The sequence below is a fragment of the Glycine max genome, chromosome 20 (genome assembly GCF_000004515.6).
Source record: "Glycine max cultivar Williams 82 chromosome 20, Glycine_max_v4.0, whole genome shotgun sequence".
NCBI lineage: Eukaryota > Viridiplantae > Streptophyta > Magnoliopsida > Fabales > Fabaceae > Glycine > Glycine max.
The window spans coordinates 40357193-40372701 of record NC_038256.2 but is presented as its reverse complement, the minus strand read 5'-3'; the positions used below and the strand labels follow the sequence as shown (position 1 = coordinate 40372701).

Below are 15509 nucleotides of genomic sequence, written 5' to 3'. Positions count from 1 at the left end.
CCTTCTTTTCCCCCTCTTGAAGATTGTAGTGCAAGAAATTGTAAACTTCTCCTGGGGATGCTGTCCCTAATTTGTATTTGATGGGAGGATGAATTTAGGTGGAAGAATGTTTCCGAAAGGAACATCAAGATATGTGGAAGATGGATTTTTTGTTCTAATAAAATTCCTGAATTTCTCGATTAATATATGAAATACTCGAAGTATGGCCAATATATGAAATTAATTAGTTCAAGTAAAATGATAAATAGTTACTCAAATATTATATAATTGAATAAATAACTACCTTTCTCGTCCAAACTCAGGCTGTCACATGATCAACATATAACGTGATGTATCATGGGGTCCATTCGGAAAACCCTATGTATCAGCGTCGACATGATTCGTAACTGTCTCCTGAGGCTATTTATAAACCTCGTCAGCAGCATGATCCACATGGTCAACATCTACGTGCAAATATTGTCGGCCTTCAACGCTAAGGGGCTTCTTCCGCATCACCACTAACCTGTCTCCTTACGGTTACGGTCCTTCCTAAACCTATGCTTAAAGCCTGATGCAATCATTTTTTTCTAATCACAATCTACAAATTTAAACAGTAATAACAAGTAAGGTCACCGTTCAAATAATAGTTGAGTTTCATATTTCATAACAAATTTTTGTCATTCTATTAATCAAAAGCTAACTAACAAATTCACAAATAAATCTTCTAAAATCCTATTATATAATAATATATAGTATATTTTAACAAAGGTAGTAAAAACATTTAAATTAACATTAAATGATTAATGTAGCAAACTAAAATATATCATCAAAATCAAACTACAATTTAATATAAAATATTTTATAAATTACTATTTAATAATTCATAAATAAATATTTAATTATTTTATAAATAATTATTTTAATACTTTTATATATTCATAAATTAATGTAGAATTTTTTTTATATAATTTTTATACTCCACATCACTAATTCTAGCAAACTAAAATATATAATCAAAATCAAACTAAAATTTTCTTTTTTCATTTCTAATAAATGACTACTTCATTATTTTATAAAAAACTATTTTAATACATTTAAATATTTATAAATAAATGAAGAAATTAACTTTTTTTATACTTTCAAACACTATTTATATAAATATTTAATAATATCTATACAAGTATATTAATAAATAACATTTGTCATATACAATATTACCTTTGCTTGTTTAACTAAATTCTAAAATATATACATTATACAAATTTTGAATTTTTGTTATTTAACAATTTTATAAATAACTATTTAAAATATCAAAATTAATTAAAATACTTATTTCTAAAATAATTAAATAACAAAGATATTTATACATTGATTTTTAAATCACAAAATTTGTAAAAAATTATTTATTAAATAAAAGAATTATTAAAAAACAACTTAAATAAACAAATATAGTTAATTAAATAAATAAATATTTAATATAAACAACAATAGTTATTTATAAAATAATTAAATAACAACAATAATTCAAAATTAATTTTTAAATAATCAAATTAATTAAATTAATAATTTATTATATAGAAAACAAAATACGGATTGATAATCCGTATAATCCATACAGATTATCAATTCGTATGGTCATACAGATTCTCTAACGCAACAGTAAAACTTAAACTTTACGGGAAGATAAGTACTCATGGCGACAACGACGATGAAAGTGGGAGAGGACACCACCAACTATAATGGTGAAGATGAACAAGGGAGAAGGAAGGGAGATCGCGATGCAACAAAGGGAATGAGAAGAGAAACACGAGATGAAGGAGATAGGTGTTGGGGGGAGTTTGGTGGTTTTCAATTTTAAGTGAAAGGTAATTTCGCCAATTCACTTTAATTGTTGGGTGTATAAGAAGTATTGAGGGTGCAGGAAGAAAATCCTTCCAAACTACCAGGTAGCATACAACAATGAAATGTTTGACCCAAATCCTTACTATTGGTCCCAACTCCATTCGTTACTAACCCCTACAAATGTAAGAAAAAGACCTTCATACCCCTCCATCTTCCTATTTTCCTTCTTTTCAGTCCACCCAATCCATCACCAATGTACTAAGGCCGCAAGCCACCACCTCACCGGCCATATATGAATGCAACATCACCAATGACGTCATGCGTTGTTCCCAACTTTAGATCTGTGAGTGCATGACCCCTCACCGGCCTAGCCAACACCACATGTCCTCACCATCATGTCCAAATACCACCATGCTGCCATAACTCCTTTGTCTTGGTTTGTGTGCCTCCACCATCATCAGACATGTTCATCTAGAGGAAAAAGAAGAAAGAAATGGGCAATGAAAGTGTAGTTCCATTTTTGGGTTGAAAAAATAAATAACATGATTCTGTTGTTTTTTTTTGTACCCCCTTTGAAACACAACAAAATTGTACTTTGGTTGTTTTTTTCGCACCCCTTCAAAAAGTAATGAAAACATGATTCCGTTGTATAGTATGCAACCAAATCGTGCTTTTGCTATTTTTTCACACCTCTTTTAGAAAATAACAAAAGTAAGATTTCATTACTTATTTTTATTCGCACCCCTTCAGTATACAAATGAAAACATGATTTTGTTATATAATTATACAACATAATCATATTTCTTTGAAAAGATATTTGTGGGAAAAAAAGATGTTAGCCCCTTAAGGGCCAATAACAAATGGAGTTAGGACCAATAATAATCCCCAAATAAAAAGACACCAAGGTTACTAAGGTATCATGGACATGAGATAATGACAATAAATAAAATAATGGGTCAAATATGTTTTTCATACTTGGAAATAGGTTGTTTTCAATTTATTACCTAAAATTTACTTTTGGTCATTTACGTACCTGAAATTTTTTTATGTTTCAATATAATACTTGTCATTAGTCTCATTCTCTTAAGTGATGATGTGACATATGAAGTGTCACATCATCAAGCCTAATCATTGACACGTACCAAAAAATTCATCATTCTTACATGTCACTCAACCCTATTCTCTTCCCTCTCATCAAACCCACCTGCATCGCCATAGTTGTGACCGAATTCTCCTTCAGGTGCCTCCACTCTCCACCGTGGCCATCACCGCCAACAGTGTTTCCACCACCACCTCCCTCCTTTCCTCCTCCTCCTTCACAATCTAGCCCACAACCCATCCCTGGCCCCGTCGCCTCACCTTATTCATCTTCTTCATCCTTCCAGCACCACCCAAGACAGTTCATCTTTTTCATCCTTCCACCGCCACCCCTCTTTTGCGCACAACCACGACCCTCTACCATACTAGGTCAGTGTGTGCACGATAGGCACCACCAACCTCATCACCACACGTCATTGCCACGATAGTGTCCGTGATCTCCCCAACATGAGAGGTGTTGACGTGGACAAGGCGGGGGTCGAGGTCAGCCGTGGGGGCGAAGCCAACTGCGAGGTCGATGGACCTAAGGCAGAGGATGAGGTGGTAGGAGCGGAGGCGATGATGGGCAACACAAGGGAGGTAGGCGAGCAAGTGGAGAGCATGACGACGGATTTGATCTTACCAAGGGGAAGTCATTTTTTTTATTAGTTAATAAAATATAATAATTGAATTTTTTAAACAAAGTAATTAATAGATAATGATATGATATGTTTGATGATGTGACACTCCGCCTAACTCATCATCACTTAAAAAAATGAAATTAGCCACATATACTACATTAAATTTTTTTCCCAAGTATAGAAATGACCAAAAATAAATTTTAGATAATAACATTAAAACAACCTATTTTTATGCATAAAATAACATATTTAGGCCTGCCTAAAATAATTTACAAGCGTCAGATGGACCAAAAAATACAACCCTAGAACAAGAACACTAATACTCTTGCCTATTTTATCATTGCCTATACATACGTACACAAATACGTATACAATACTATTTAAAATTTACACATAATTCGTTCACTCCCATTCCTTCAGGGCTTAAATATTTGCTTCATTCCTTCACCGCCGCACTATCGTTTCCGAGAACCATCACTTTTTCTCGCTGCTCTTCAAAGCAATCGCAACGCGCGTTTTGCTTCTCTTTTCATCGCAGATCCTCTGCGTCGCCACCAGATTCACTCACGGTGCGCCCTACACGAATTTCGCACTTTTAATTTTACTGTGGCGTAGAAATTGTGCTTATTGATCTTATTCTTCGTTTTCCCTTTCGATTTTGCAGTTTCGTGATTCGAACGCGGCGTCGTTTAGACTCAAGCTTGCGGGAGAAGAGAAAACCCTAATCAGACATGGGGAAGAAGAAGCCGACGGCGAGGGACGAAGAGAACGCGGTACAGCAAGGCGGCGGCGGTAAATCGAAGAAGAAGGCAGTGTTAATCGACGACGACGAGTATTCCATCGGAACGGAGCTCTCCGAGGAGCCGGCGCCGGCTTCCGAGGAGAAACCCGTCGTGGCGGGAAAGAAGAAAGGTAAGAAAGGTAATGCTAAAGCCAAGAGTAATGATGATGATGTTGATGAGGATGAAGATGATCCTGAAATTGTGTTTGCTGGGAAGAAGAAGGGGAAGAATAAGAAAGGTGGTGGGAGCAGTGCGTTCACTGCTTCTGGCTTTGATTTGCTCGGTGATGAGAGGGATGATGATGAAGAGAAATCCGGGTTAACCGGTGAGGTTGATGGTGAGGAAGAGGATGAACCTGTGGTTAGTTTTACGGGGAAGAAGAAGGCATCGAAGAAAGAAGGTGGTAGTTTGTTCAGTGCATCTGCTTTTGATGCTATTGATGATGGTGAGGAGGAGGATGGGCCAGTGATTAGTTTTAAAGGCAAGAAGAAGTCCTCTAAGGGTTCGAAGAAAGGCGGTGGCAGTTTGTTCTCTGCCTCGGCTTTTGATGCTATTGATGACGATGCGGATGGTGAGGTGGTGGATGATAAGAATGACGATGTTGATGATGATGAGCCTGTTATTGCTTTCACTGGGAAGAAGAAGTCTTCCAAAGGAGGTAAGAAGGGTGGTTCAGTGTTTTCAGCTGCTGTTCTTGGTGAGATTGATGATGGAGAGGAGAATAAGGATGATGGTGGTGGTGATGATGATGATGACGATATTGGACCGATCACTTTCTCTGGTAAGAAAAAGAAGTCTTCCCAAAAGGCTGCTAATTCTGTTAGCAAAGGTGCTTCTGTTGAGGAAGGTGATGACAAAGATGAGGATGATGTTTCGTTAGTTGCATTTTCAGGTAAAAAGAAGTCTTCTAAAAAGAAGGGCAGTAGTACTGCTGCCAAAGGGAGTGATGAAAATATGGATGCAGTGGATCCTGAGGCACCCAGTGTTGGTAGTACTGATGCTGGCAACAGCAATGTAAATAAGAGTGAAGAGGTCGCTGGAAATTCCAAAAATAAAAAGAAGAATAAGAAGAAGAGTGGAAGAACTGCTCAAGAGGAGGAAGATTTGGACAAACTTCTTGCAGAGCTTGGTGAGACCCCTCCTGTACCAAAACCCTCAACTCCACCCCAGGATGATAAAGTTCAGCCTACTCCTGAAGTTGTACTGGTTGCTGATGCTTCGGGGGAAAAGGAGGGTGAAGAGGAGACTGTAGACACAGCTGCTGCAAAGAAGAAGAAGAAGAAAAAGGAAAAGGAGAAGGAGAAGAAGGCAGCTGCGGCGGCAGCAGCAGCAGCAGCAGCAGTAGCAGGAACTGTACCAGAAAATGAAACAGCAGAAGATAAAGCTGAGGTAATTGAACCAAAGAAGAATGATTCAAAGGCTAAAAAAGCAGCTGATAAGAAAGTGCCAAAGCATGTTAGGGAGATGCAAGAGGCACTAGCTCGAAGACAAGAGGCTGAAGAAAGGAAGAAAAGAGAAGAGGAGGAAAGGTTAAGGAAGGAGGAAGAGGAGCGACGTAGGCAAGAGGAACTTGAGAGACAAGCAGAAGAGGCTAGACGTAGAAAGAAGGAAAGAGAAAAGGAAAAACTCCAGAAAAAAAAGCAAGAAGGTAAACTGTTAACTGGTAAGCAGAAGGAAGAAGCCCGTCGTCTAGAGGCAATGAGGAAGCAGATTCTCAATAACACAGGGGGCATGACTCTCCCTGGTGGGGACTCTGGTGCTCCAGCCAAAAAACCCATATATCAAACGAAGAAGGTAAAACCAAATAACCGTAATCAGAATGGTGCTGCTGCTGCTCAGATTGCTGAAAGTGTTGAAGCAAAGGAGACTGCCACTGATGTAGCTTCAGAGGAACCAGAAAAGATTGAAGAAGTGGAGTCAGTCCAGGTGGATGACAAAGTTGAACTTCCTGTAGCTGTTGAAGAGGATGGTGAGGAAGATGATGACGAGGATGAATGGGATGCAAAAAGCTGGGATGATGTTAATCTCAATACGAAAGGTGCATTTGCTGATGAAGAGGCTGACTCAGAGCCTAAACCTATCGTCAAGAAGGAGATAAAAAATGCTGTACCTGCTCAGAATGCTGGTGAGATTTGCATTTTATTCATATTTTGACTTGTTCTTATCCTGCCTGAAATTGAAACCACTTGGATGGTTGAAAATGAAAAGCTTGGTGCTGTAGAGTTCTGGTCCCTATCGTGGTACCCTTATTATAGCTTATAAGCATTAATGAATATATCTACATATCTATGAACTTGTTTTGGTATATAGAACTAGAAATAGTGGTGCTTTGAATTTTGGGCCAAGCACTTAGTTTTAGAATTTTTTTCCTGCTAGCAAGTGACTTGGTTATATTAATGTTATTATCATCTGTTTTCATAAAGCAGTAAATTGTCCAGAGATTCTACTGACTACAGGAATTGGTGTCAAACATGAAACTGGCAGTGGGATGCATTCTTTCTGGTCTAAATATGATAACAATGTGTAGTTTTATCTCCACCCTTGCATTGGATTAAAACAATGGTGTTTGATTGACCCAAGTAAATCTCCCTGTAGCATGTGTTTAGTTGTTATTGTGTGTCTCCAAGTGCCTGAGGGGTTGAGTGGATGGATTTTGGCTTATACTTTTGTTTCCCTAGTAAATTTAATCTTTTGATTCTTTACTAATAACTACTTCCCAGCTAATATAAAAATTATTTTTTTTCCTCCTATGCAACAGGTGCTACTAAGCCTGTGGCTGAAGAAATTGAAAATGGAAAGCAGATTAATCCTCACTTGAATAGGGAACCAAGAAAGTCTGTTGTGCCTCCTAAACCTAGTGATGAGAACCTCCGCTCCCCAATTTGCTGTATCATGGGGCATGTGGATACTGGCAAAACCAAGCTGCTGGATTGTATTCGAGGTACTAATGTTCAGGAGGGTGAGGCTGGTGGCATCACACAACAGATTGGTGCTACATACTTCCCGGCTGAGAACATACGGGAAAGAACGAAGGAACTGAAAGCTGATGCAAAGCTGAAAGTTCCCGGTCTACTGGTTATTGATACCCCAGGGCACGAGTCATTTACAAACCTAAGGTCTCGGGGTTCAGGTCTATGTGATATTGCAATTTTGGTTGTTGACATTATGCATGGGTTAGAGCAACAAACAATAGAATCCCTAAATCTATTAAAAATGAGGAATACGGAATTCATTGTTGCCTTGAATAAGGTGAGTATTTATGTCTTACACTTTCTTGATTGTTTTTTTAAATAGGTGATGCTCTTGTCTTTCACACTGTTCTTGAAACGTTGCAGGTTGACAGGCTTTATGGGTGGAAAACATGTCGGAATGCTCCAATTGTTAAAGCATTGAAGCAGCAGACTAAGGATGTTCAAAATGAGTTTAATATGAGGCTCACTCAGGTAGCAAAAGAATTTTTTTCTTCAGCGGCTGTACCAGACAATTGGTATTGTTTGCAATCTTAATTTTCTTCTGTTTCATTGCTAGATTATTACTGAATTCAAAGTACAAGGGCTGAATACCGAGTTGTATTATAAAAACAAAGAAATGGGAGAAACGTTCAGCATTGTGCCTACAAGTGCAATAAGGTAATCATAGTAGCCTTGTAGCCATAATACTCTGCCCATCTCACCCTCCTGTCTGAAACAAAATAATTTTGGATTGGTAATTGCACAATGGCTGGTTTTTGAGACATAGTTGGGCTTTTGCCATTTCTTTTATGTGGTGAAAATTGCCATTGGATCAAGTTCTCTGGTCTTATGAATGCTGATGTCTCGTTTGTCATTAATAAATGGATGGGTTATGCTTTTGAGACCGATGTACTGCTCTTGTTCCTGCACACACCTAACATTCCAAAATCCAAATGGGATTATACCAAGAGACACAAATGTCTGAAATTATTATTTTTGGGAAAAATAGTGTATGGGATTATGGGTATGCATGTATATTCAATAAAAATATTGAATTGTGATTACCTGCACAAGATTTTTACTAGTGCCTGATGTAATATACACAATATTACTACACGTGTCATCATTTTAGTAGAGCCCAATTTCTAAATCTAACATTTTGTTGGTTTTGAACAATTTCTGTCCATCTGCTTTTAGCATTTTTGACACTGTTAGGAGGCATCTTTTGCTGCTTCTAATATTTGAGTGTGTTCCAGAACATCTTAATTTCTTTGGAATGTTTCAAAATGGGTTCAATCATAGCTCTACCTGAAATCATTGGAAAAATGGTGATTTAGTGTGGGAGAAGACGGTAGGTGTATGATAAGTGGGGACACATTTCCATATATCTTGGGATGGCACATCTAGAGAATTGCCCAAACTTTGCAATGGGGCAGAATCTATCTTTTTTATTAGTGTTGCCTAAAACTGTTGCACAATCTGCTTAATGCTTTTCCTGTGAGTGAATGGTGTTGTATTGTCTGAGTTTTTATTTTTTAATATTTCAGCGGTGAAGGAATTCCCGATTTGTTATTACTATTGATTCAATGGACCCAAAAAACAATGGTTGAGAAACTTACATACAGTGAAGAAGTGCAGGTTAGCTTATTGTCACATAATATAAAAGCTGGTTGAATGCTTTATGATAATTTAACTGTACGGACCTAATTGTTTGTTGATTGTGGCCACCAGTGCACTGTTTTAGAGGTGAAGGTAGTTGAAGGCCATGGAACTACTATTGATGTTGTTTTAGTTAATGGTGTTCTTCATGAAGGAGAACAAATAGTTGTCTGCGGAATGCAGGTAAGCATCTTAAACTCTCACTGCATCATCTATTAGTACCTGATAGAGTTCAGCCTAATGAAATTTTATTGTAGGGTCCTATAGTTACCACAATTCGAGCTTTATTGACACCTCATCCGATGAAGGAACTTCGTGTCAAGGTACAGCCACACAATTACTGTTTATTTATTTTGTTGTCACATTTACTACTTGATAAGTTGATAGGAAAATTAGAACTTTGCTACATAACTCTACTATGAATGTGAGCAAGAGTTTATTTGGTCTGAATTTATCGATTTCATGCACAAGTATGGTTTTGGAAGGAAAAGAGACATTTGAAATTTTAATAAGTTCCAGTGATCAATAATCAGGGGTGCATTCACTTGCTATTTGGATTTTTTTCTCATTCATATGCCAAAGAATGGAGTGTGATTGACAATTCTTAATGTAAATAATATACTGGTTCAGATGAAACCCCTGCCTGTTAGAGGGTTCTAACACTTGAACAAATCAATTGCTAAGCATACTATTAGTAACTGTTAAGATACTCTGCCTGAAGAACTTAGCTGACACTAAGGTAAATTCAACTTGTAAGCTTGACAAGTGAACTTGTAAGAGTTTACATTCTCATATAGTATTATTTAAAATAAATATCCTTTTATTCTAATTCCTCAAACATAATTTTATAACATATCTGTAATTATTATTATTATTTAAATTATTATTTAACATTTCAAATTAATAACACAGCATACAAAGTAATATAAAAAATTATATTATACTTAGTTAGCACTACATTATTTTGTAGTTTAACAAAATCAATCATAACTGTGCATTTTGAGGCCAAAACTGTGTGTAAATCTAGTATTGTAGGCTAAGTTTGACAATGAGAGTTTACGTGTGGTATGAAAACTGGGCTTGTAGCTGCAGCCTATGTGGCGAGTGTATGCAGACATGCCTTTGGATATGAAAGAGAATGTTCATTTTTCAAAATGTGTCAAAAACTTTGTTGATGGTGAATGAAAGACTTACCCATATTTTCATGTTACTAAATGCATGTATTTGTTTGTCTAGATAATTTTAAGATTTCTATAATCTAGAGCTAAGAAATGTTCCAGCCAGTTGTTCATTCTTCATGTTGTTCTATTCATGTGGATCAATTGTTGGAAGAGGTCTTCCAATCATAGAAATTTATGGTGTTATGTTACCAAGGCCATGTTTGGATTGATGGAAAGAGATGAAATGGAGTGGAATGGAATGGACTAGTAATAGGTTCCATTGTTTAGATGGTTTAAAATAATATGAAATTGAATGGAACCTGATGGAATGCATTCCATTTCATACCATATGAGGCTCCTCTTTCCCTTACCCTTCAATTTTGAAGGATATGGTATGGAACCAGCCTTTTTTTTATTCATTTCCATTTCATCATAATTATTTGGACTATGAAATGGAAATTCATTCCATTCTATTCTACTCCATTCCATTTTATTCCACTCACCATTTGATATACAAAAATAGCCCTCTTGGATGTGGGGTGGGTCTTGGATGATTAATTTTGACAAGAAAACTATTTGAATAAGTTAATATCTCATCCATGCATATATCAACATCAATACTTTGTTTATTGTGTAATATGTTCTATAATGAGAAACTCCGTCTAGGCAGAGGGAGTGTATTGTTTAGTATGTTTTGCTCATCACAACTCAGTAATATATGGTCTAATTTCAGGGAACATATCTTCATCACAAAGAAATCAAAGCTGCAATGGGTATAAAAATCACTGCTCAGGTACTTCTTGGTGATATTGATTGGTTCTTTTTATGCCATTTTTATCCAATTGTCTTTCTTATGCTTATGAATGTCTAAGCTTTGTTTTTATTTTGTGTTTATTCAGGGCCTTGAACATGCCATCGCTGGCACTGGTTTATATGTGGTGAAGCCTGATGATGATTTGGAAGATGTTAAAGAATCAGCCATGGAAGATATGCGGTCAGTAATGAGCAGGATTGACAGGACTGGGGAGGGTGTTTGTGTACAGGCATCTACCCTTGGCTCCTTGGAAGCATTACTGGAGTTTTTGAAAACTCCAGAAGTGAGTATCCCAGTTAGTGGTATAAGCATAGGCCCTGTACATAAGAAGGATGTAATGAAGGCCAGTGTAATGCTTGAAAAAAAACGAGAGTATGCAGCTATATTGGCATTTGATGTCAAAGTTACTCCTGAGGCCAGGGAACTGGCAGATGAATTGGGTGTCAAGATATTTATTGCTGATATCATTTATCATCTGTTTGACCAATTTAAAGCTTATATTGACAACATTAAGGAGGAGAAAAAGAGAGAAGCTGCTGATGAGGCAGTCTTCCCATGTGTTATGAGTATCTTACCAAATTGCATTTTCAACAAGAAGGACCCAATTGTTTTGGGAGTTGATATCCTTGAAGGCATTTTAAAGGTAATATTTTTTATTGATGGGTTTTTTTTATTTTTTAATATGGCTGCATGTCTCTGGTGAATAACAGTTTTCTTGATACAAGGTACTTTTGGCCTGGAGTAAATACAACAGTTTTATTTTCGTTTTGGACCTATTTTTTACAAAGGAATTAGCAATTGTCTGACTTGTTGGAAAATGGGGAGGCGGAAATTTTGAAATGAAAATTATTTCACAGTTGCTGGTTGTTAGTACAGCAAAAGTATTGGAAGAGTGAAAGTGGAATACCCACCTTATAAATTTTGGTCACTTTTTAATGTGGAAGTGAGCTGAAAGCGACTTTTGACCCTTTACCAAGCAACAGTTAGTGAAATTAAAACTTTTGTATCCTCCTTGTTTTTCATTTTCATCCTCATTTTTCACCTACTCAAATACTAATAGCCTTAGTCTGTTGATCACACTTGGAAGACTTTTTTTGTTCCTTATTATGATCTATTAAACAATTGATTTTAACATGGAGTCTTTAAGTTTGGAGGAGATCTCCACTATTAAAATTGTTTGTCTCTAGCTATGACATATTAAACTGGTGTTGTCATATACACTAGTATAAACTAAATGTAGAACTGGAATATTGTGCTTGATCATAATTTATCAGCTGATTTAATTTATTTATTTTTATATCCATTCTGTATCAAAATGCTGGAGAGCTTGAATTTTTTTTGTCCAAATGGTTACTTGTTCTCACTATTTTATTCCATCTAATAAGTCAGTAGTCATACTCAAATTATGTAAATTCAGGTTTTATTTTTCTGACTCTACATTGTGCTTCCCTGTTTTGATTTTGCACTTATGTTTTATAATTATTGCTATTGTGTGTTCATTTTATGTATGCTTGCCCTCATCAAATGCTTAACATATTTTTCATTTGTCTATGTGAACCCTATCCTCTTAAGCTTTTGGGTTTATGATGTTAGCAATGGGGTTATGCTGTGAAGTCTGTTGTGCACAATGCACAATGCATAAAAGTTAATTGTTTTGATTTCTTTAAATTTGCACCTAATATTTGTCTATTTGACAGATTGGGACTCCAATTTGCATTCCTTCTAGAGAGTTCATTGATATTGGTCGCATTGCCTCCATTGAGAATAACCACAAACCTGTTGATTATGCAAAGAAGGGGCAGAAAGTAGCCATTAAGGTATGTTCTTGGACTGAAATTAGATCCTCTATAATGAACCTCTCTAAACTCAAACTTTTCCCCAATGAAAATGGAATTTGAAATATGGATTAAAAACCTTCTATGTACTTAACAAGAAGCTACAAGCTTATCGTTTAGTTGCAAAATGTTAAAAAGGGTAAAAGATCATTAATGCCTGATTTAAATTATTTTAAGTAATAGTTTTATTACATTGACAAAATGTCATAATCCATTTATATGATTTGCACGTGAATTAGACATGGTTATTGAGAATATGGTGAGAGAAAAAGTGAAGAGGTGGATGATGGGGGAAATGGAATGGTTTTCTTGTTGCTTTGTGTATACTTGGTGTCAATCTTACCCAATTTGTTTGACAGATTGTTGGCAGCAATTCTGAAGAGCAACAAAAAATGTTCGGGAGGCACTTTGAGATTGATGATGAACTTGTAAGCCATATTTCACGGAGATCTATCGATATACTCAAAGCTAATTATCGGGTAAGTTTATGATGATGCATCATGAGCAATGTGTATTTAACTGTTTATGGATTTAGTTGAAAATGTCTCTTAAGTTATGCCTGTTGATTGATATAGGATGAACTAAATATGGAGGAATGGAGGTTGGTTGTGAAATTGAAGAATCTTTTCAAGATACAATGAGGAGACTTGATGTGTGGGCATTCATTTAAGAAAAAACAAGGTTTTAGTGAAATGTTTGGTTTTATGCAACACTTTGAAGGATTTGTTGAGCATGCGGTTGGATCCACCAGAGACCAGTAAAGATGATGCAATGATTCAGATAGATGGCTGTGTCATGGAGAGGCAAAAGTAACTTAAACAGACGAAACTCCAATTCTTTGTCAGCTGAGAAGCGCAGGTAAAAAAGGTGCGGAAAGGGAAACAGGCAAGGTCAAAATTGTGAATTACTACCCCATATATACATATCTGTGGCATACATGGAAGCAAATAAGGGTTCTAAATGCAATTCAGTGAGGAAAAGCAAAATTTTACGGAAGTAATTGATTTGACTAAAAAGTTGTTCACTTTTGGTTTCCTAGTGTATTATTGTACAAATTTTTTCCATTTGTAGCTGAGAGGCACTTTATTTTTCGCGGGCTATGTATCCTTTTGGTGTTTCCTACCAAGCATTTGGTTATGGAAATTGGTATTAATGGCAAAGGTTCAATAAGCCACGTGGAACCTGAAATGTTTGAATTTTTTTGGCATTGCAGCTCCATAATCCATAGCTCTAGGACTCACAAAGGTTAGAGTAGAAAAGAAAAAAAAATGAATTCATAGTAGAATGCCAAAATAAGGTTTTGTTTTGCGTGTTCGATAATGAATTAATACTATAAAATATAAATTAAATGTACAGCTAATAAATGAATAAACATTTAATTCTTTTATTATATATCTAGGTTTTCTAAGGCCCCAGAGTACAAGTTAAGAAAATAAATTGAATTAAGTATTTTAAATGTTGGTAATATACTTTTTGCGTTAGATATCCAGAGGGTGGTTTATAAAATATAGGAAAATTAAAATAAAAATATTTTTCTGTAACTTAATTTTTATAAAAGAATTTTCTGTAACAAAAACAAGGAACTTTTAGGAAAATAATTAGGTTCTTTTGTTTCTCACTCCCTACTCTCTTTCTCGTATTTATTAATTTTGTTCATGATTAATTTTTATTTGAGGTTTTTACCTATCTTTTAAAGGCTAAATAAAGTAAAAATTACTAAATAGTTTTAAAGCTCCTATTTTGAATTTAAAGCATATTTTTTCAAAACAATGATAGCAAGTTTTTAAAATTTCATTTTAGTTATTTATGTTTTTAAAATGTATTATGTTGATAATTTTTTTTAATTTTTTGTTTAAATGTTAATATTATGTTAATATTTAAATTTTAAAAATAATTAATTTAACATAATAACAACTAAAATTCATTACTATCTTTATTTTACAGTGTCACAATTCCATAAAATTTCTATTAGATACACCACCACAAAATGCACCATATCAAGTGACACGACAAGACCAACGATGAGTCCTGTGTGCCTAGGTGGGATGTTTGGACGGTGGTGTTAGTTGGACGGTGGTTGTGGAGATTAGGTTGAATGAGATGATTCTTTTTAGTAATTTAATTTTTAAAATAAAAAATAAAGGTAATGACAATTTTTAGTTGTTATTATATTAACTTAGTTATTTTAAAATTTAAATATTAACAAAATACTAATGTTTTAAACCTAAAATTAAAGGAATGATTAAAATGGTACATTTTAAAAATATAAATGACTAAAATAAAATTTTTAAAACTTAAAATATAATGGATGGAAAATAACATTAAGCCTTAAAAATAATAGGGACGGAGACAACTTAATTTTTAAAAAGAATTTTGAAAAAATAAACTAGATGAAGGAACTTTTGGAAAAAAAATTATCCTTTATCTTTTACTCCTACAATAAAATTGATTTAGAAAATATTTTTTACTATATGCTTTGGCAATAATTCTAGATTTTTTTTAATCTTTGTGTTTTTTTTTTATTTAAATGTGTTTGATCTATCTTTTCTTCTTAAGGAGAAGAAAATGAAAAGGGATTTGTGTGCTGGTGGTGTCACTTATTTAAATCTCCTAAATATCACCAATACTTGTTAGTTCTCTTATTAAGGTTTCAAAAGTATTAAAAAATAGCATTACTCTTGTACTTGCCAAGTTTTATCAATATATTCTGTAAAAAAAAAAGTTTTTATCAATATACAAGTTTTGATTTTGAATTATTTGTGTTCATGA

General features: G+C 34.9%; 1 protein-coding gene across 1 annotated transcript; it reads left to right on the top strand.

The window, feature by feature from the left end:
* The first annotated feature begins 3933 nt into the window (after positions 1-3933).
* LOC100814875 (eukaryotic translation initiation factor 5B) lies at positions 3934-13928 on the top strand. The gene is made up of 13 exons (XM_003556100.5): positions 3934-4108; positions 4204-6446; positions 7080-7570; positions 7657-7764; positions 7850-7950; positions 8820-8910; positions 9004-9114; positions 9189-9254; positions 10825-10884; positions 10991-11548; positions 12603-12722; positions 13100-13219; positions 13316-13928. The coding sequence occupies exons 2-13, from the start codon at positions 4271-4273 to the stop codon at positions 13379-13381; spliced, it is 4068 nt and encodes a 1355-aa protein (XP_003556148.1). The 5' UTR covers positions 3934-4108; positions 4204-4270; the 3' UTR covers positions 13382-13928.
* The last annotated feature ends 1581 nt before the right edge of the window (positions 13929-15509 follow it).

Bases quoted from the DNA above. Each gene is read 5' to 3' on its own strand.
- LOC100814875 (XM_003556100.5), top strand. From the start codon at position 4,271: ATGGGGAAGAAGAAGCCGACGGCGAGGGACGAAGAGAACGCGGTACAG. The intron at 7,765-7,849 runs GTAGCAAAAGAA...TTTCATTGCTAG, and splicing joins TTAATATGAGGCTCACTCAG to ATTATTACTGAATTCAAAGT. The intron at 9,255-10,824 runs GTACAGCCACAC...GTCTAATTTCAG, and splicing joins TGAAGGAACTTCGTGTCAAG to GGAACATATCTTCATCACAA.